Source organism: Scyliorhinus canicula, chromosome 18 (genome assembly GCF_902713615.1).
Source record: "Scyliorhinus canicula chromosome 18, sScyCan1.1, whole genome shotgun sequence".
Lineage (NCBI taxonomy): Eukaryota > Metazoa > Chordata > Chondrichthyes > Carcharhiniformes > Scyliorhinidae > Scyliorhinus > Scyliorhinus canicula.
Window position 1 is genome coordinate 111,396,700 of NC_052163.1, and position 21,729 is coordinate 111,418,428.

The 21,729-nt window shown below is 52.9% G+C and overlaps 1 protein-coding gene across 2 annotated transcripts in view; it reads left to right on the forward strand.

Moving 5' to 3' along the window:
• Positions 1-21,729, forward strand: part of cpamd8 (C3 and PZP like alpha-2-macroglobulin domain containing 8) — a 160,339-nt gene that overhangs the window by 98,362 nt on the left and 40,248 nt on the right. For both annotated transcript variants that reach the window (XM_038777043.1, XM_038777042.1), the window contains 5 exons: positions 1,975-2,037; positions 3,441-3,673; positions 4,803-4,890; positions 17,636-17,710; positions 19,852-19,957. In XM_038777043.1, the coding sequence (XP_038632971.1) occupies positions 1,975-2,037; positions 3,441-3,673; positions 4,803-4,890; positions 17,636-17,710; positions 19,852-19,957 (565 nt within the window). The remainder of the gene's footprint in view (positions 1-1,974; positions 2,038-3,440; positions 3,674-4,802; positions 4,891-17,635; positions 17,711-19,851; positions 19,958-21,729) is intronic.

Genomic DNA, 21,729 nt, shown 5'->3' on the forward strand with positions numbered 1-21,729 from the left:
TGAGTGTGTGTAGGCTGGTTAAATCGGTGTGTATGAGGGGTGAGGGCTGGAAGTGTGTGTAAAGTAGTGTATCTGCATTCAAAGTATCAGCCAATAATTTAGAGGCAAGTTGGGACTTGGCAAACAGCAAAGCAAACGCAGTCTATTTAAACCAGGGGTGGGCAAACTTTTCCGTGCAAGGGCCACATTCAGAAATTCACAATTTTAAAGGGCCGCATAGTATATTAAGTAAAATAATTACTTCACCCGGTTATGATTCTGGGCGCCTCATATAGAACATAGAACAGTACAGCACAGAACAGGCCCTTCGGCCCTCGACATTGTGCCGAGCAATGATCACCCTACTCAAGTCAACGTATCCACCCTATACCAGTAAGTAACCCAACAGCCCCCCGATTAACCTTAAAAAAAAAATTAAAAATTAAAAAAAAATTTTTAAAAAAAATTTTTTTTTTTTTAATGACTTGGTGGGCCGCATAAAGTCCTTTGGCGGGCCGCATGCGGCCCGTGGGCCGTAGTTTGCCCACCCCTGATTTAAACAGTCTGCGCAAACTGCAGCAAACACGATTGCCGATTGACGCAGCTATACGCCTTCCCAATAAAAATGGCGATCTTTCCAGTGAAATCTTGGAGAATAGTTACAGAATATAATTACTGTTTGAAAATCAATGCCCGTCACGTAGAGCTGGGCAAGCTCTTGGTATGATTGTGGTGAATGTAGGGAATTTTTAAATGTTTTTTCCAAATTTACAGTACCCAATTATTTTGTTCCAATTAAGGGGCAATTTAGCGTGGCCAGTCCACCTAGCCTGCACATCTTTTGGGGTTGTGGGGGCGAAACCCACGCAGAAACGGGGAGAATGTTCAAACTCCACACGGACAGTGACCCAGGGCCGGGATCGAACCAGGGTCCTCAGCGCCGTGAGGCAGCAGTGCCTATCACAGTAATGTTATTAAAAGCCTGGGTTAAGGTGTATATCTGTCTGTCGCAGTAATATTTTAAAAACTCCTGGTTTAACCTACAGGCAAGCGGTGTGTCTGCAAAAGATGCAAATAAGATGTTGCAAAAGTGAGGTAATCATTCATTCCAACCATTTACTTGTTTACAAAGCGATGTCTAATGGAACTTTATGACGGCTGGAGATTCCCTGGAGAGTAGATAATTTGAAACGTTGTGTTTAGACTTGGGTAAGCAGGTCATGGGATCTGAGTGGGATAACGATTATATAATTAATGGGAGGATCCAGTGTTCATTTTTCCTGTTTAATAACTTTTGTGTTACAAGTACACTGGCAGACTCTTGTGAATGTGTTCAGTAACTGCCATCCATGGTCACTTAAAAGATCCAAACTTGTACTTTTTAAAGTCAGGTTTCATTCTGGGATCTTACTTGTCCAGTATAACATCAGCTGGGATCGTGACAGATGGATGAGGGAATAATCACCTGGGGAGAGGCTCTGGTGTAAAATAGTGTGAAGTTAGGGGTTGATGAGGATGTGCACCTTTTTGTTTTGGGCTAGGGGTCGAAGAGCAGAGCTGGAAATGCTCTGAGTTTGTCAAGGTGCGGTAGAGAGTGTGTTGGGAAAATGTTGCGATGATGGAACAGGTTAGAGGACCAACTTTTGGAATAGAGACGGATAACCTCACAGGTGGAAAAGAAAGGTGGTGGTGAGAGAAAACTTTAAAAACGCGGGATCTTGGGATAAAAAGGGAATCTGAGGAAACCATTTCACCCAAAGGGAGAATACGGTTATTAACTAGGGACTGACACTGGAGAGAAGTCTAGTACGTCACTGCCTTTATCGCGCTCTCTCAGTTGCTGAATGCGTTCTCATTTTTAACTTCTGCTTTGACATAGAGATGCCCAGACTCACTACACTGCTGCTGTCAGGCCTGCTGAGATTGTTCGCTATTTTCTGTTTTGGTTTCAGATTGCAGCATCCACAGTAATTTGCTTTTATTCTGCTTTTGCAGATCCCAAGTGTCCCAACTGGCCTGTTTGTCAGCGCAAAGGGAGAAGGTTGCTGCCTGATGCAGGTAACAGATTAACTTCAGTAACTGCTGGTACCGCTCAGTGGGCTCTGTTTGCAGATACTGACCTGCAATCTCTTCCAGGGTACTGGGTAAAAACTAATTACACACTGCTGAATGAGGCCCGTCACGTCCCGACTGGCTCGTTGAGAGTCAGTGTGTGTGGGACCCGTACCCCAGTGAGAGTCAGTGTGTGGGGGAATCCGTACCCCAGTGAGAGTCGGTGTGTGTGGAACCCGCACCCCAGTGAGAGTCAGTGTGTGTGGAACTCGTACCCCAGTGAGAGTCAGTGTGTGGGGGACCCGCACCCCAGTGAGAGTCAGTGTGTGTGGGACCCGTACCCCAGTGAGAGTCAGTGTGTGTGGGACCCGTACCCCAGTGAGAGTCAGTGTGTGTGGAACCCGCACCCCAGTGAGAGTCAGTGTGTGTGGGACCCGCACCCCAGTGAGAGTCAGTGTGTGTGGAACCCGTACCCCAGTGAGAGTCAGGGTGTGTGGAACCCGTACCCCAGTGAGAGTCAGTGTGTGTGGGATCCGCACCCCAGTGAGAGTCAGTGTGTGTGGGATCCGCACCCCAGGGAGAGTCAGTGTGTGTAGGACCCGTACCCCAGTGAGAGTCAGTGTGTGTGGGACCCATACCCCAGTGAGAGTCAGTGTGTGTAGGACCCGTACCCCAATGAGAGTCAATGTGTGTGGGACCCTTACCCCAGTGAGAGTCAGTGTGTGTAGGACCCGTACCCCAATGAGAGTCAGTGTGTGTGGAACCCGTACCCCAGTGAGAGTCAGTGTGTGTGGGACCCGTACCCCAGTGAGAGTCAGTGTGTGGAACCTATACCCCAGTGAGAGTCGGTGTGTGTGTGGGACCCGTACCCCAGTGAGAGTCAGTGTGTGTGGGACCCATACCCCAGTGAGAGTCAGTGTGTGTGTGGGACCCGTACCTCAGTGAGAGTCAGTGTGTGTGGGACCTGTACCCCAGTGAGAGTCAGTGAGTGGATCCCGCACCCCAGTGAGAGTCAGTGTGTGTGGGACCTGTACCCCAGTCAGAGTCAGTGTGTGTGGGACTTGTACCCCAGTGAGAGTCAGTGTGTGTGGAACCAGTACCCCAGTTAGAGCCAGTGTGTGTGGGACCCATACCCCAGTGAGAGTCAGTGTGTGTGGGACCCGTACCCCAGTGAGAGTCAGTGTGTGTGGGATCCGTACCAAAAGTGGCGGCAGATCTCAAATATCTCTCACCTGAGGAAATAAAATGGTTCCTTAAAATGTAAGTGCATTTATTAAAGACAGAGCCGGGATTGTGGGTGAGAAAGGCTCCACTGGGACAGCAGTTCGGGGCAGGAGAGTGGGGTAGGATGTTTGTGGGGGGAGGGCTCCCGCTCTTTGCTGCCTCTAATCTAGTTTCATTGACCTCAGATCGATGTGACCTACAATGTGCCTGACCCAGTGGCCAAACCAGCATTCCAGCTCTCGGTGAACTTAAAGGAACCAAACCGCGAGCAACACCGACACCACGCCAGACCTGGGTCCCGGAATGATAACCGGTCACAACTATCACGGAGAAAACGAGCACTGGACACTGATGATGACGATCCAGCTTCAGACCAGGATCATCAGGAGTACAAGGTTACGGTGGAGGCCTGTGCCAGGTATGGAGGACACCAGAACACAGCCTACCTGTTTCAGGCTCTCTGCCTCTCACACAATGGGCTGGATTCTCCGTCTGCGGGATCCTCCGCTTCACCGGCAGCGCACTCACACCCACGGATTTCCCAACGGCGTGGGGGTGCCCACAATGGGAAACCCCATTGGCCGGCTGCCAGAACGGAGGATCCCGCTATTGGCAGGGGCGCGCTGCACCGGAAAACGGGTGCGGCAGGACAGAGAATCCTGCTCAGGGTTTTTTTGCAACTGTGTGTTATTTCTTCTACTCTGTCAGCCGGTCTATCTGTACAACTGACATTGCACCCATGTGTTTATCACTAGTTAAAAGGCCCTGCTCCCACATTGAGTAACACTTCCAAACTCCTGTTCACACTGTCACAACCCTATCAAGGAAGGAACTAACTCCATTCTGTACCTGTCCTGGGAGTGTTTGATGGAGACAGTGTAGAGGGAGCTTTATTCTGTATCTAACCCTGTGCTGTACCTGTCCTGGGAGTGTTTGATGGGGACAGTGTAGAGGGAGCTTTACTCTGTATCTAACCCCGTGCTGTACCTGTCCTGGGAGAGTTTGATAGGGACAGTGTAGAGGGAGCTTTACTCTGTATCTAACCCCGTGCTGTACCTGTCCTGGGAGTGTTTGATGGGGACAGTGTAGAGGGAGCTTTACTCTGTATCTAACCCCGTGCTGTACCTGTCCTGGGAGTGTTTGATGGGGACAGTGTAGAGGGAGCTTTACTCTATATTAACCCCGTGCTGTACCTGTCCTGGGAGAGTTTGATAGGGACAGTGTAGAGGGAGCTTTACTCTGTATCTAACCCCGTGCTGTATCTGTCCTGGGAGTGTTTGATGGGGACAGTGTAGAGGGAGCTTTACTCTGTATCTAACCCCGTGCTGTACCTGTCCTGGGAATGTTTGATGGGGACAGTGTAGAGGGAGCTTTACTCTGTATCTAACCCCATGCTGTACCTGTCCTGGGAGTGTTTGATGGGGACAGTGTAGAGGGAGCTTTACTCTGTATCTAGCCCCGTGCTGTACCTGTCCTGGGAGTGTTTGATGGGGACAGTGTAGAGGGAGCTTTACTCTGTATCTAACCCCATGCTGTTTCTTCCACAGGTGGCTCCATTCCGGCTCTTCAAACATGGCAGTCCTGGAGGTTCCTCTCCTGTCTGGATTTCGAGCAGATGTGGAGAGTCTTGAACAGGTGGGAAGATTCTGTCGAATCGTGTGACTCTCCCCAGGGAATCACTGGGAGCGAGTTTCCCAGTGCCAGGGAATCACTGGGAGCGAACTCCCAGTGCCAGGGAATCACTGGGAGCGAGTCTCTCAGTGCCAGGGAATTACTCGGAGTGAGGCTTCCAGCGCCAGGGAATCACTGGGGGCGAGTTTCCCAGTGCCAGGGAATCACTGGGAGCGAGTCTCTCAGTGCCAGGGAATCACTGGGGGCGAGTTTCCCAGTGCCAGGGAATCACTGGGGGCGAGTTTCCCAGTGCCAGGGAATCACTCGGAGCGAGTTTCCCAGTGCCAGGGAATCACTCGGAGTGAGGCTTCCAGCGCCAGGGAATCACTGGGAGCGAGTCTCTCAGTGCCAGGGAATCACTCGGAGCGAGTTTCCCAGTGCCAGGGAATCGCTGGGAGTGAGTTCCCCGTGCAGGAATTCACTGGTATGTGAGTTTCCCAGTGCCCAGGGGAATCACTGGGAATCTGAGTTTCCCAGTGCCAGGGAATCACTGGGAGCGAGTTTCCCAGTGCCAGGGAATCACTGGGAGCGAGTTTCCCAGTGCCAGGGAATCACTGGGAGTGAGTTTCCCCAGTGCCAGGGAATCACTGGGAGTGAGTTTCCCAGTGCCAGGGAACCACTGGGAGCGAGTTTCCCCAGTGCCAGGGAATCACTGGGAGTGAGTTTCCCAGTGCCAGGGAATCACTGGGAGCGAGTTTCCCCAGTGCCAGGGAATCACTGGGAGCGAGTTTCCCAGTGCCAGGGAATCACTCGGAGCGAGTCTCTCAGTGCCAGGGAATCACTGGGAGCGAGTTTCCCAGTGCCCGGGAATCACTGGGAGCGAGTTTCCCAGTGCCAGGGAATCACTGGGTGCGAGTTTCCCAGTGCCAGGGAATCACTGGGAGTGAGTTTCCCAGTGCCAGGGAATCACTGGGAGCGAGTTTCCTAGTGCCAGGGAATCACTGGGAGTGAGTTTCCCAGTGCCAGGGAATCACTCAGTGAACTCCCAGTGCCAGGGAGTCACTGGGAGTGAGTTTCCCAGTGCCAGGGAATCACTGGGAGCGAGTTTCCCTAGTGCCCGGGAATCACTCGCAGCGAGTTTCCCAGTGCCAGGGAGTTGCTCAGAGTGAGACTCCCAATCCCAGTTGTTTGTGTTTTGATTTTGAGGCTGGGGTTTTGCTGGAGTTAGTGGCGGGAATTCTCCGTCCCTCCGCACCCAATTTCTGGTGTGCAGCGCGCCCCTGCCGGCAGCTGGATTCACCGTCCCGGCAGCCGGCCAATGGGGTTTCCCATACAACCCCCACGCCGTCAGCAAATCCGTGGGCGTGAGTGCGCTGCCGGCGAACCGGAGGATCCCGCTGACGGAGAATCCAGCCCAGTATTCCTTCCCTGCTCCACCTGACTCATCCAGCTCCCAGAGACTCTGTTCAAAATCTCACTCAGAAGCCTGAATCTAAAGAGTGAGCTCAGGCCCAGGCACAGCAAAAGTACACTTTATGCTAGTTTCCTTCATTTAACTAACTTCATTGCCGAGTTTGTCGAACCCTGATTAAGCCTGGATGAAATTTATAATTTCACGGGTAAATTTTGATTCGATGTTAAATATAAACAAACTTCGATTTTAGAAAGTAATTAAGATTTCCTCACCTGGCCTCCAATCGCCTCCAGCCCCATGACCTTCCTTCATATCTGTGCTTCCCTCATTCCAGTTTCTTGCACATCCCCGATCTTAATAAATCCATCATTGACGTTGTGCCTCCGGCTGTTCAGGCCCCAGGCTGTGGAATTTCCTCCTGCTCTGTTCTCCTCCTCTCAGACATACCGTAAAACCTAATCCTTTGACTACATTTTTGGTAATTTGTGCTAATATCTCCTGATGCGCATCCAGGTCAAATTGTGTTTGATAACACTCTAGGAGCTCATTGGAAAATTTCACTACATTTACAGGTGCTTGTATCAATGTAAGTTGCAAATCCCACCTCAACTGATCAGAGTTTCCTTCATTTCTTTCTGCGTGATTATCCAGCTTTCTCTCAAATGTTTCAACACCGTTGACCTCAGTCTCACAACGTGGTAGTGAGTTTTACACCTGGGAACTGGTTCTGTCTGTCTGTGTGTCTCTCTCTGCCACTTTCTCTTTCGGTCTTCAATTTTTTTTGGCTTCTCAAATTCTAGTTTTCCGTCTCTTTTGTTCTCTGTTTCTGATTCTTTTACTGTCTCCCTGTTCTTCCTTCTCTCTCTGATCCTCATTTTTTCTGATCCTCTCTCTCTCTCTCTCTCTCTCTGTCTATCCTTCATTCTCTCTCTGTGTCTCTCTCTCTGTCTCACTTTCTCTCTCCCTCTCTCTCTCCCTCTCTCTATCCCTCTGTCGCTCGCTCTCTCTCTCTCGCTCTCAGTCTGTGTTATTCTCTGGTTCTGCCTCTGTCACCCTGGAGTATTGTGGGCAGTTTTGGCCACCTTATCTAAGGAAGGATGTATTTGCCATAGAGGGAGTGCAATGAATGTGTATCCAACTAAACCCTGTTTTATGAGGAGAGATTGAGGAGATTGGGCCTGGATTCTCTCGAGTTTCAAAGAAGGAGGGGTGATCTCAACTGAGAAGGTTGGTGCAGGAGGTTGGCTGCTGGGTTTCGAATCAGGGACATAGAATTTACAGTGCAGAAGGAGGCCATTCGGCCCATTGAGTCTGCACCGGCTCTTGGAAAGAGCACCCTACCCAAGCCCACACCTCCACCCTATCCCTGTAACCCAGTACCCCCACCCAACACTAAGGGCAATTTTGGACACTGAGGGCAATTTATCATGGCCAATCCACCTAACCTGCACATCTTTGGACTGTGGGAGGAAACCGGAGCACCCGGAGGAAACCCACGCACACGTGGGGAGAACGTGCAGACTCCGCACAGACAGTGGCCCAAGCCAGGAATCGAATTGCTTTGAAGCAATTGTGCTAACCACTATGCTACCGTGCTTAGGGTTAGGACATGAGCTGGATTTACTGCCTGTTCACACCGGCTGGACATTCCAGTCCCATGCTGATGCACCGGCTCCCAGGCAACGGAGGGAATATTAACATTAGCTACCCCAAAGGCCTGTGGAAATTCAATCATCGAGTATGTTCAAGACAGAAATCGAAAGATTTCCGGATACTAACGACATCAAAGGCTATGGCAATAGCGCGGGGGAAACAGTGATAGAGGCAGATGATCAGTCATCAGTGGCAGAGCACTCAATGGGCGGAGCCATTGAGGGATTTGCTTAGTGTCTGGACGGAGCCAGTGAGGGATTTGCTTAGTGTCTGGACGGAGCCAGTGAGGGATTTGCTTAGTGTCTGGACGGAGCCAGTGAGGGATTTGCTTAGTGTCTAGATGGAGCCAGTGAGGGATTTGCTTAGTGTCTGGACGGAGCCAGTGAGGGATTTGCTTAGTGTCTGGACGGAGCCAGTGAGGGATTTGCTTAGTGTCTGGACGGAGCCAGTGAGGGATTTGCTTAGTGTCTGGACGGAGCCAGTGAGGGATTTGCTTAGTGTCTGGACGGAGCCAGTGAGGGATTTGCTTAGTGTCTGGACGGAGCCAGTGAGGGATTTGCTTAGTGTCCAGACGGAGCCAGTGAGGGGATTGGAGTGTCTGGACGGAGCCAGTGAGGGGCTTGTTTAGTGTCCAGACGGAGCCAGTGAGGGGATTGGAGTGTCTGGACGGAGCCAGTGAGGGGCTTGTTTAGTGTCCAGACGGAGCCAGTGAGGGATTTGCTTAGTGTCCAGACGGAGCCAGTGAGGAGCTATGGGGTCCGTGAGGGGTCTGCTGAGCATCTGTGAGGGGTTTGCTGAGGGGGTGCCCACCCCCCACCTGCTCCTCGCCATTCCGCCTAAAGAGACAGCAGTGGGGAGGTAGGTGGGTTGATACTTTGCCTCACAGCCTTTACTTTCAACTGGGGAAATGGGTCAGGGTTGCCTCTCTCCAAGTCAGTGATAGTTGTGGGGGGAATGTTATTTTAGGTGAGGGAGAGGGTGGGGGGGGGCAATGCAGGACTGGGCTCCCCTGTGAGGCTGTCCCCTCCCGAGCACAGTCCCGGTGCTCCCATCCAAATCGGGCCCCTAGATGCCCCAAACGGGCATCTGGCGCCCGTTTCACGATGGCAGCGAGCAGGTGTGTTTGCTGCCGTGTTGAAACGGTCGTGAAGGCCCGGCCGCTCGGCCCATCGGCCTCGGAGAATCGCCGCTCGCCGTAAAAAAATGGCGAGCGCCGATTCGTGGCGTGGGACGGGGTAGAATAGCGGGAGGGCGTGAAAAATGTCGGGAGGCCCTCCCGCTAGTCGTCCACCCGGCGTGGGGGGCGGAGAATCACGCCCTGAAGGTACGGTTGCTAAATTTGCTGACCACACATGTAATGAACTCCAATTGGCTTTATTGGTTGGCCAATTGGAGTATGAGCTCCCTCAATGATAGCTCATTGAGGGGGCCCATATAAGCACCTGTGTTGGCTTTGTGAGCCAGTCTTAAGCTGACTGGACTGCTAGCAGCACTGTTTGTAGCTGCTCCTGTAATATCGTTATTGTAAATAAATATTGGTGTGGTGACGGAACTCCTGCCTCCCGTGGATTACTACAACACAGATCGGCAGGAAAGTAAATTGCAAAGAGGGTATAAGGAGGCTGCAAAAAGGTATAGATGGGTGAAGTGAGCGGGCAAAGTTCTTGCAAATGGAACATACTGTGGGGAAAGTGCCCATTTTGACAGGAAGCAAAAAACGAAGCTTATTATCTGAATGGTGAGAGATTGCAGAGCTCTGAGATGCAGAGAGATCTGGGTGTTGTAGTACATGAATCACAAAAGGCGAGTATATAGGTACAAGAAGTAATTAGGAAAGTTAATATAATGTTATCATTTATTGTGAGGGAAATTGAATACAAAAGTGGAGGTTACACTTCAGATGTACAGGTTACTAGTGAGACCACATCTGGAGTATTGTGCAAGGGTTTTGGTCTCCTTAATTTTCTTTAAAATTTAGAGTACCCAATTCATTTTTCTCCAATTAAGGGGCAATTTAGCGTGGCCAATCCACCTACCCTGCACATCTTTGGGTTGTGGGGGCCAAACCCACGCAGACACGGGGAGAATGTGCAAACTCCACACGGACAGTGACCCAGAGCCGGGATCGAACCTGGGACCTCGGTGTCGTGAGGCAGCAGGGCTAACCCACTGCGCCACCGTGCTGCCCTTGGTCTCCTTAATGAAGGAAAGATGTTTGAAACAGTTCAGAGAAGGTTAACCTAAACTAATACCAGGAATGGGCGGGTTGTCTCACAGAGAGGTTAGGTTTGTATTCACTGGAGGTTAGAAGAGTGAGAAGCAACTTGATTGAAACCTTTCAAACCCTAAGGGGTATTGACAGGGTGATGTGGCGAGGATGCTTCCTGTTGTCCGAGAATCTAGAACTAGGGGTGACAGTATCAAAAGAAGGGATCGCCCATTTAAGACAGAGAATTTCACCCTTGAGAGTTGTGTGTCTCTGGAACTCTCTTCCTCAAAGGGCTCTGGGAGCAGAGTCCTTGAATAGTTTTAAGGCAGAGCCAAATAGATTCTTCATTAACAAGAAGATGAAAGGTTATCGGGATAAACAGGAATGTGGAATTCAAAATAATCAGATCAGCCATGATCTTATTGAATGGTGGAGCAGCTAGAGGGGCTGAATGGCCGAATCCTGCTTCTAATTCACGTGTTCGTAAATATGTTCAAATAGTTTCTTGAAATGCAGTGACCATACTCTGAAGAAAGGAAGCCATCGGCGTCATAAAATGAATCATCTGTGATCATAGATGAGTGAGAATTGTTGCTCCAGGAACCCAGGAGAGCTCCCTCCTCTACAGGGAGTGCATGGATTCATTCATTGGAGGCAATTGTGAAAGCAGGGTTGCAATTGAAAGAAAGTACATCTGACAGTGCGGCGCTCCCTCAGCACTGACCTTCTGATAATAGAGCATTTCCTCAGTACTGACCCTCTAACCGTGCAGCACTCCCTCAGTACTGACCCTCTGACAGTGCAGCACTCCCTCAGTACTGACCCTCTGACAGTGCAGCACTCCCTCAGCACTGACCCTCCGACGGTGCAGCACTCCCTCAGTACTGACCCCCTGATGGTGCGGCGCTCCCTCAGCACTGACCTTCTGAATAATACAGCACTCCCTCAGCACTGACCCTCCGACGGTGCAGCGCTCCCTCAGTACTGACCCTCTGACAGTGCAGCACCCCCTCAGCACTGACCCTCCGACGGTGCAGCGCTCCCTCAGTACTGACCCTCTGACGGTGCAGCACTCCCTCAGCACTGACCCTCTGACAGTGCAGCACTCCCTCAGCACTGACCCTCCGACGGTGCAGCACTCCCTCAGTACTGACCCTCTGATGGTGCGGCGCTCCCTCAGCACTGACCTTCTGAATAATACAGCACTCCCTCAGCACTGACCCTCCGACGGTGCAGCGCTCCCTCAGTACTGACCCTCTGACAGTGCAGCACCCCCTCAGCACTGACCCTCCGACGGTGCAGCGCTCCCTCAGTACTGACCCTCTGACGGTGCAGCACTCCCTCAGTACTGACCCTCTGACAGTGCGGCACTCCCTCAGTACTGACCCTCTGACAGTACAGCACTCCCTCAATACTGACCCTCTGACAGTGCAGCACTCCCTCAGTACTGACTCTCTGACAGTGCAGCACTCCCTCAGCAGTGACCCTCCAATAATACAGCACTCCCTCAGCACTGACCCTCCGACCCTACGGTGCTGTGACTGCACTGATCTTCCGACGGTGCAGCGCTCTCTCAGCACTGACCTTCTGATAGTACAGCATTCCCTGTGCCTCACACAGACTTCTATTTATTAATGAAGGCAGAAATTATATAGAGCCCCAAAAATTCCAAAGCACACTTCAGGGAAATGAGGAAAATGTATCCATTGAATTTAATCCCTAAAAGACCAAGAGACAGATAAATAGTCAACAAAACGTGAAGGCAGATAGCTGACGATTGAAGCTAACGGTGGGGGAAGGGGTTAAAATTCAGTCACAGATTTATTTAAAATATTATTGTATGATCTATTGATGTTGTCTGCTCTGTAGATTATCTCATAACTGCCGTGGGTAATGGATGTGAAGATTCTATCACTGGTCTGTGATGACTGAGCTGCGCAGAGTTCAGGTGATAGCTACCCTGGGTTAGGGAGGGGACATTAGCCAGGGTGCCAGGCCTGAACGTTTATCTGGAGGGTGAGCATTTGTGTGTGTCTCTTTGTGATGAACATTAGTATGCAAAGGTACATCTGGGACAAATGTGCTCCCACTCAGAAGGTAGTGTTGGTCAGGACGGCAAGGTTCACTGACCTGTTATTCGCTACACGGGGTTGGGGTCAGGAATGATCCCAGCGATGAAGTTGCCCAGCAGAGAAGGGAGAAAGTGAATCCCGCTAAGCTCCAAAATGAAGGGAACTTCAAAAGAATCAACAGGTCAGCAAAACTTTAGGACCGGCAGAGTAGGTCACTGATCAGGGTTAAAGGTTAAATACCACCAACAGTCAGCGAATTATTAACGGCTTGTCAAATGCTGTGAAACATGGGGTGTTCTGGGGCAGCCAAAGGTCATTTTGAAGGAGTGATCGATTTAAATTCTAGTTGCTGTAATATGTCCCTGTGCCTGCATAACGGAGGCTAAAAGTCCGGCTTCAATTCCCTGATCCAACCCGTTATTGCAGCCCAGATCTAAACCTTATCAATCATCAAATATACAGGACAGCAACAGGCCATATCGGCCTGCGTCACCGTACAGCCATCAGTACGTCAGAAGTGGGGATGTTCACTGTCCAAATGCAACAAGATCGGGACAATATTCAGGCTTGGGCTTACAAGAGGAAAGTAACATTTGTGCCACACAAGTGCCAGGCAATGGCCATCTCCAACAAGGGAGGATCCAGTCATCTCCCCTTGATATTAAATGGCTTTAGCATCACTGAATCCCCCCCCCCCCCCCCCTTCAACATCCTGGGGGTCACCCATTGACCAGAAACTGAGCTGGACTAGCCATAGAAATATTGTGGCTATGAGAGCAAGCCAGAGGCTGGAAACCTGCAGCGTAACTCACTTCCTGACTCCCCAAAACCTGTACGTCATCTACAAGGCACAAGTTACGAGCGTGATGGAATACTCCCCACTTGCCTGGATGAGTGCAGCTCCAACAACACTTAAGAAGCTCGACACCATCCAGAACAAAGCAGCCCTGCTTGATTGGCACCCCTTCCACAAACATTCACTCCTTCCACCACCGACCAGCAGTGGCAGCTGGGTGTAGCCGGGTAGACCATGTGCAGATGCGCTGCGGGAACTCACCACGGTTCCTTAGGCAGCACCTTCCAAACCCACGACCACTACCATCTAGAAGGACAAGGGCAGCAGATACCTGGGAATCCCAACCCCTCCAAGTCACTCACCACCCTGACTTGGAAATATATCACTGCTCCTTCACTGTTGCTGGGTCAAAGTCCTGGATCTCCCTCCCTAGCAGCACTGTGGGTGTACCTACAACACACGGACTGCAGCGGTTCAAGAAGGCAGCTCACTGCAACATTCTCAGAGGCAATTGGGGATGCACAATAAATGCTGTCCGAGCCGGCAAAGCCCACGTGCCTTCAACAAATTTGTTTAAAATCTGGTCTGTGCTGGTGTTTACGCCTCAGACGAGTCTCCTCACAGCCCATCAACAACTCCCTCTATTCCTTATTCCTTATGTGATTTTGGAGCTTCATCGTTAAACAAATCCGAATATTATTGCTCAGGAATTAATGTATTCGGAGATCTGCATGCCCCCACCCCCCAACCCCCTTTTCTTTAGCTGTGGGGAGGAGGAGGGAAGGTGGAGGTGGGGGGGGAAGGTGGAGGTGGGGAGGAGGGAAGGCGGAGGTGGGGAGGAGGGAAGGCGGAGGTGGGGAGGGGGGAAGGCGGAGGTGGGGAGGGGGGAAGGCGGAGGTGGGGAGGGGGGAAGGCGGAGGTGGGGAGGGGGGAAGGCGGAGGTGGGGGGGAGGGAAGGCGGAGGTGGGGGGGAGGGAAGGCGGAGGTGGGGGGGAGGGAAGGCGAAGGTGGGGGGGAGGGAAGGCGAAGGTGGGGGGGAGGGAAGGTGGAGGTGGGGGGGGAGGGGGGGACGGAAGGTGGAGGTGGGGAGGGGGGAAGGTGGAGGTGGGGAGGGTGGAGGTGGGGAGGGGGGAAGGTGGAGGTGGGGAGGGAGGAGGTGGGGAGGGGGGAAGGCGGAGGTGGGGAGGGGGAAGGCGGAGGTGGGGAGGGGGGAAGGTGGGGAGGGGGGAGGTGGGGGGAGGGGAGGTGGGGGGAGGGAAGGTGGAGGTGGGGGGAGGGAAGGTGGAGGTGGGGGGAGGGAAGGCGGAGGTGGGGGGGGAAGGTGGATGTGGGGAGGGGGGAAGGCGCAGGTGGGGGGGAAGGCGGAGGTGGGGGGGAAGGTGGAGGTGGGGAGGGGGAAGGCGGAGGTGGGGGGAGGGAAGGGGGGGAGGGGGGAAGGTGGAGGTGAGGAGGGGGGAAGTCTGAGGTGGGGAAGGTGGAGGTGGGGAGAGGGGAAGGTGGAGGTGGGGAGGGGGGTAGGCGGAGGTGGGGGAGGGGGGTAGGCAGAGGTGGGGGAGGGGGGAAGGCGGAGGTGGGGGAGGGGGGGAAGGCGTAGGTGGGGGAGGGGGGAAGGCGGAGGTGGGGGAGGGGGGAAGACGGAGGTGGGGGGAGGGGGTAGGTGGAGGTGGGGGGAGGGGGTAGGTGGAGGTGGGGGGAGGGGGTAGGTGGAGGTGGGGGGAAGGCGGAGGTGGGGAGGGGGGAAGGCGGAGGTGGGGAGGGGGGAAGGCGGAGGTGGGGAGGGGGGAAGGCGGAGGTGGGGAGGGGGGAAGGCGGAGGTGGGGAGGGGGAAGGCGGAGGTTGGGGGAGGGAAGGTGGGGAGGGGGAAGGTGGAGGTGGGGAGGGGGGAAGGCGGAGGTGGGGAGGTGGAGAGGGGGGAAGGTGGAGTTGGGGGGTGGGGAAGGCGGAGGTGGGGAGGGGGGAGGTGGGGAGGGGGGAAGGTGGAGGTGGGGAGGGGGGAAGGTGGAGGTGGGGAGGGGGGAAGGTGGAGGTGGGGAGGGGGGAAGGCGGAGGTGGGGAGGGGGGAAGGTGGAGGTGGGGAGGAGGGAAGGTGGAGGTGGGGAGGGGGGAAGGCGGAGGTGGAGGGAGGGGAGGTGGAGGTGGGGAGGGGGGAAGGCGGAGGTGGAGGGAGGGGAGGTGGAGGTGGGGAGGGGGAAGGCGGAGGTGGGGAGGAGGGAGGTGGGGAGGGGGGAAGGCGGAGGCGGGGAGGAGGGAGGTGGGGAGGGGGGAAGGCGAAGGTGGGGAGAAGGGAAGGCGGAGGTAGGGGGGGAGGGTAGGTGGAGGTGGGGAGGGGGATGAGGGAGGGGGGTAGGCTGAGTGAGGCGACAAAACCGCTTGCAGCATCGCCACTTCAGGTTGGCAGGCTGCAAATACTGTTCCCAGCTGTGGGTGGGGAGAGGGTAGAGGCCGTTCATCAAATCAGCCTGTAAAATCCAGCTCTCACTGGGGAGCAGAATTCTACATGGCGCCAGAGTGCTCGAGAACATCGTAAAGCGTCTGTCTGCCCCAGTTACTGCCCTTCCATCTATGAAATATTGACTACAGACTCCGGGGCCTGTAAAACCCTCACACCAAATTAAAAGGGGCTCTTTACTTGCCTCAGATGCAAGTTCAAATTGTGCGCATTGATCACTGGCTTTAATAGATGGAACTGTTGGTGGAGTTTGTGTTTTATGAAGTTTCCCTGGAGACTGGGTAATATTTTTTTGTGATGAAGCTGTAATGTGGCAGTGTGAAAGAGGCAGGACCTGGACTCTGACTCACACAGACAGACCTCTTCTTTGTTACTCTGTGCTCCGGCCTGTGCCCCCCCCCCACCCCCGCGTTGCCTCTGCCCAGCAAGTGTTTGTGATGTTGCCCTGCCATCTCTCGCGTTGGTGTGTTTGGGAGAGACAATGAATCGGTGTGGCACAGCCTCGATGATTCTGGCAGATACAAGTGACACAGAGTCACTTCTCCCATCTCAGTATGAAGGAAAAGTTATTCCGTGGGGGGGGGGGGGTTAGTCATTATTATAGTTTTATATACATTAAAACACAGTCTGGCAGACTGGTACTGTAGGTTGGAACATGGGCCTCCCAGTCACGGGGACTGCACCTGGATCACAGTCCACTCATCTGTCAGATCGAGATTTTCTTCGTGTTGGGATTAGATTCAATTTCTGAGCCCCTTTGGCTTCATTAGGGTGAAGGCAACGCGGCGCAGAGGCCAGCAGTCCCACGGTTCAACCCTGAATCTGTGCTCTCCTAGTCGGTCTCTGCTCTTTCAGAGGCCAAAGGTTCTCTAAATCGCTGGTTGGGCCTCGGCTGGAGAATTGTGTTCAGTTGCCGGGTGCCTTACTTCAGGAGCGACGTCTGGGCCTGGGCGAGGGGGCAGAGGAGATTTGCCGGGATGGTGCCAGCGACGAGTGACTCCAGCCGCGTGGGGAGACTGGAGAGGTGGGCCTGTTCCCCTTCGAGTAAACAAGTTTGAAGAGCGAGATTTTTTTAATGTGGCGCCCAAAATGATGATGGGTCTTCATGGAGCAAACAAACAGTTCTCGGTGAGGGGAGAGTCAGTAACCACGGCGACACAGATTTAAGGCAAAAGAAAACCAGAGTGGGAGATGGGATTTTAAAAATAAACACAGTGAGTGGTTTGTGATCCGGAATTGTGCACTCGAGCGCAATATCTGAAACTTCAGCGATGCCCTCCACAGTTGAATAACCTGCCACCCTCTCACAGTTCAGGTTGGTGAGTGAAGAATAAACACTTGATTGAAGTCGGGTGTCGCAGCCAGGGTGAGTTGAGTTAACTCCTTCCCCACAGAGACAGACATAAATTTATCGAGAGATGAAATTATAAATTGTACCCCTCTGCGTGCTCCCTTCTCGACTCTCCATTCAAAATCCCTCTGATTCTGTTTACAATGGGAGCTTCCTCTGTAAACTTGTCACACAGTAAATACCCATGGGTGGGATTCTCCGACCCCCCCCCCCCCCCCCGCAGGGCGGGGTCCTGGGGGCACTCTTTTCCTTCCGCGTTCGCCATAGTCTTCACAATGGCGGACGAGGAAGTGACCCCCTCCCCAGCACATGCGCGGGGATAATGTCAGCAGCCGTTTATGCTCCGGCGCATGCGCGGACTTCCGCTGGCCGGCGAAGTCCCTTCGGCCCCGGTTGCCGTGGTGCCAAAGGCTGTTCCCGCCGGCCGGGGGGCGCCAACCACTCCGGCGCGAGCCTAGCCCCTCAAGGTTATGGCTTGGCCCCTAGTCTCCGCACCTTTAGGGGGGGCCCGACGCCGGAATGGTTCACGCCACTCCATCCCGCCGGGACCCACGCGCCCCGCCGGGTAGGGGAGAATCCCGCCCCCTGTCCGCAGAGTGAAGGTGTTGCAGGGTGAGGGGTCAATATGCTTTAAAAGTGAACCTCTGACCTCTAACCTATAACATCGGGTCACCTGAAGATCACCTCAGCTCCTCATTCACGACGAGTTGTTTGGCTTTGACGGCTGGTTGAACAATAGATTTTAACGGTTGACAAAATTAAATCTGGTTTATTACGTATGTTGAAATAACACAAATTTAACCTAACTTTTTTCTTCTGCCATAGCTGCTCCTAGGCAAACAGATTGAACTGAAACGGTATGAAGTGGATGGGAGGAAAGTGCTGTTTTATTTTGATGAGGTAAGAGAGAAGTTTAAAAGGAAAGAAATCAAATAAATCACATCACCAGGAGGGGCCGAAGCTTCTCCCTCAGCCTCGACCGAGTCAGCTGATCTCGCCAAGATCGGTCAAGTTAAAACCAACAGGACATACGGCCCATTCAGTCATTGTTTGGTCTTTACATTCTGTACAAGCAGTATTTTAATCCTGTACTCCTGCCCTGTACCCAGACCTCTTCATCCCTTTCAACAACTGATGTAACCTGCTCCCTGTTTCCATTAGTAATCCTGATGTATGTTCCACAGCTACAAAACACCTCTGCGTAGGGAGCGGCCTGGTGGCATAGTGGCTAGCACTGCTGCCTCACAACACCGAGGACCCGGGTTCGATGAGGCCCCAGGTCACTGTCCGTGTGGAGTTTGCACATTCTCCCCATGTTTGCGTGGGTCTCATCCCCACAACCCAAAGATATGCAGGGCAGGTGGATTGGCCACGCTAAATTGCTGCTTGATTGGAATTTTAAAAATGTAAGTACTGAGGGAGTGCTATACTGTTCAGAGGGTCAGTACTGAGGGGGTGCTGCACTGTCAGAGGGTCAGTAATGAGGGAGTGCTATACTGTTCAGAGGGTCAGTACTGAGGGGGTGCTGCACTGTCAGAGGGTCAGTACTGAGGGAGTACTGCACTGTCAGAGGGTCAGTACTGAGGGAGTGCTGCACTGTCAGAAGGTCAGTACTGAGGGAGTGCTGCACTGTCAGAGGGTCAGTACTGAGGGGGTGCTGCACTGTCAGAGGGTCAGTACTGAGGGAGTGCTGCACTGTCAGAGGGTCAGTACTGAGGGGGTGCTGCACTGTCAGAGGGTCAGTACTGAGGGAGTGCTGCACTGTCAGAGGGTCAGTACTGCGGGGGTGCTGCACTGTCAGAGGGTCAGTACTGAGGGAGTGCTGCACTGCCAGAGGTTCAGTACTGAGGGAGTGCTGCACTGTCAGAGGGTCAGTACTGAGGGGGTGCTGCACTGTCAGAGGGCTAGTACTGAGGGAGTGCTGCTTTGTCAGAGGGTCAGTATGGAGGGAGTGCTGCACTGTCAGAGGGTCAGTACTGAGGGAGTGCAGCACTGTCAGAGTGTCAGTACTGAGGGAGTGCTGCACTGTCAGAGGGTCAGTACTGAGGGGGTGCTGCACTGTCAGAGTGTCAGTACTGAGGGAGTGCTGCACTGTCAGAGGGTCAGTACTGAGGGAGCGCTGCACTGTCAGAGGGTCAGTACTGAGGGATCGCTGCACTGTCAGAGGGTCAGTATGGAGGGAGTGCTACACTGTCAGAGGGTCAGTACTGAGGGATCGCTGCACTGTCAGAGGGTCAGTACTGAGGGAGCGCTGCATTGTCAGAGGGTCAGTACTGAGGGAGTGCCGCACTGCCAGAGGTTCAGTACTGAGGGAGTGCTGCACTGTCAGAGGGTCAGTACTGAGGGAGTGCTGCACTGTCAGAGGGTCAGTACTGAGGGATCGCTGCACTGTCAGAGGGTCAGTATGGAGGGAGTGCTACACTGTCAGAGGGTCAGTACTGAGGGATCGCTGCACTGTCAGAGGGTCAGTACCGAGGGAGCGCTGCATTGTCAGAGGGTCAGTACTGAGGGAGTGCCGCACTGTCAGAGGGTCAGTACTGAGGGAGTGCTGCACTGTCAGAGGGTCAGTACTGAGGGAGTGCCGCACTGTCAGAGGGTCAGTACTGAGGGAGTGCTGCACTGTCAGAGGGTCAGTACTGAGGGAGCGCTGCACTGTCAGAGGGTCAGTATGGAGGGAGTGCTGCACTGTCAGAGGGTCAGTACTGAGGGAGTGCCGTACTGTCAGAGGGTCAGTACTGAGGGAGTGCTGCACTGTCAGAGGGTCAGTACTGAGGGAGTGCTGCACTGTCAGAGGGACCTTGTGGGGTGCGATGTGAAGGTCCTGTCTGCGCCCTTTCAGGTGGCTGTTTAAAAAAAAAAAAAAAATCCCACTGGCAGTTTTCTGAAATATAGCTTTGAGTTATCCCTAGTTTTGTGGAATGTATTTAACACTCAATATATATATGACTGAAACAGATTATCCCAATCATCATTGCATTGTTTAATGTGGGATTTGCTGTGTCGAATGTGGACTTTGTGAATGTCTCTCCCTCTCTGCCCAGATTCCCAGCCAGTGTATGACCTGTGTCAAGTTCTCCGCGTACCGGGAATATATCATTGGGAAAACCGCGCCAGTCCCCGTCAAGGTATACGACTACTATGAACCAGGTGGGTACTGGCAGCATGGGCACAGGATGGTGTCTGTAGTTTGGGGTTAATCTCTGGGACGCTGCCAGCCAATTTGGTAGAAAACTCAGAGGGGACATTTAGTGCAATGTTTGTTCAATTATAAAGAAAACATTGGAGTTAAAAAGGAAAAGGTTGATTTGATTGGCAACCAAGTGTCATCCAGTTGGATATTGATGAGTCGATCTGCTTTCCGATTTGCTGTTGGAAGGCGGATGGACGTTAAAGGCAAATGGTGGCGGCGGGGTGATGATGGGTGGGTGGACACCATGTGACCACATGCCCAAACGGAATTGGCAACCCTTACCCCTGACTCTTGGCGTGTGCGAGCTGCCCACAGCTTACCAGTTAGACGATTTGGGGACGCAGTGCAAGCAGACCCCAAGCTCAAACACTGAAGGCAATTTGCAGCAATTAACCGCTGCTCACTCCCTTTTCGGTTTCCAACCTGCTGAATCTCACAAATAACATGGGCATGGGGAGAAACTCACTTCAAAGTCAAGGGTGCAATCTGTGTTACTATCTGATGTTATAATGTGACGCGTCAGTGCTGGTTCCACAGCCTTCCTCTCACTTCCCCCCCCCCCGCCCCTCATCAAATCTCGGCTGTGGCTCCCCCAGTGGCTCGATGGGGTAACTACAGGGCCCGGCGTGGTTCTGAGGCACACTGACCAGCCAGCTGGTTGCACTTGGGGAGGTAGGTGATAGAGGGTGTCATGGGCACCCTCCCTGGTGGAATATCCTGTCTTGGGGATCCTCATCTGGCCTAACATGGAAACCACTGGATGGAAGAACATCAATTATTACCTTGGGCTCCATGTTGATTGACGTTGGGTCAAAATCCTGAAATTGCCTCCCTAACAGCACTGTGGGTGTACCTACACCACATGGGCTGCTGCGGTTCAAGAAGGCAGCTCACCACCACCTTCTCAAGGGCAACTAGGGATGGGCAGTAAATGCTGGCTGAGCCAGAAACGCCCACCTCCTGAAAATGAATTAAAGGGATCCAGCCATTTAAGGGGAGGTGGCCACATTTGGTTGGGGCGGGGAGACACCTTTGTTTATTAGTAAAAATTGATTTTTAAGCGGTAGGTCGAGGTGTCAGACCAGCAGGAAAAGGAGACAAATGATGATAAAAGCAGACTCCCCAGATAAGATGCCCAGTCTGTGCCCCTCCCCGAACCCTTGATTAATGACTGATTTCCCTGACCTAGGCCTGGGATCTGCTGATCTCCAGGTTTAACTTCTCTCCCGGGAAACCCGGGCTGCTCCACGGATTTACCTGAAGCGACAAAGTTGGAATGTCACCGGTGACTGGGCAGATAGGCGACTGAACGTGAATCGCTGCCCAGGTAAGTCCAAAATTTACCAGCGATTCCAAAAAAGGTCTCATTATCTGAAGTAAATCATTTGTTCGGCTCCAGATTTTAAAAAATGGAGCCGTATTAGTTCTGTGGCCGTCGCTGACAAATTTCTCTCACAATCGGTAAGCTGGGTGAGTCGTTCACATCGTGAAACTCAATCTGTGTTCGATGTGGGGGGCTGCCATCTCAGTGAGTGGTCTGGTATTCCAATCTGCTCACATCTGCACAGTTAGGTGGGCCTAAGTGACATTGATATAAGTCATTGCCCAGGAACTCAGTGATTCGGACAAATGAGACCTGCCTGGCCCACAATTGAAAAACTTGAGGACAGAAAATGAATAAAGAAAATGCAGAAGGATGTTTCCTTATAACCTAAACGGAGGGTTTGAG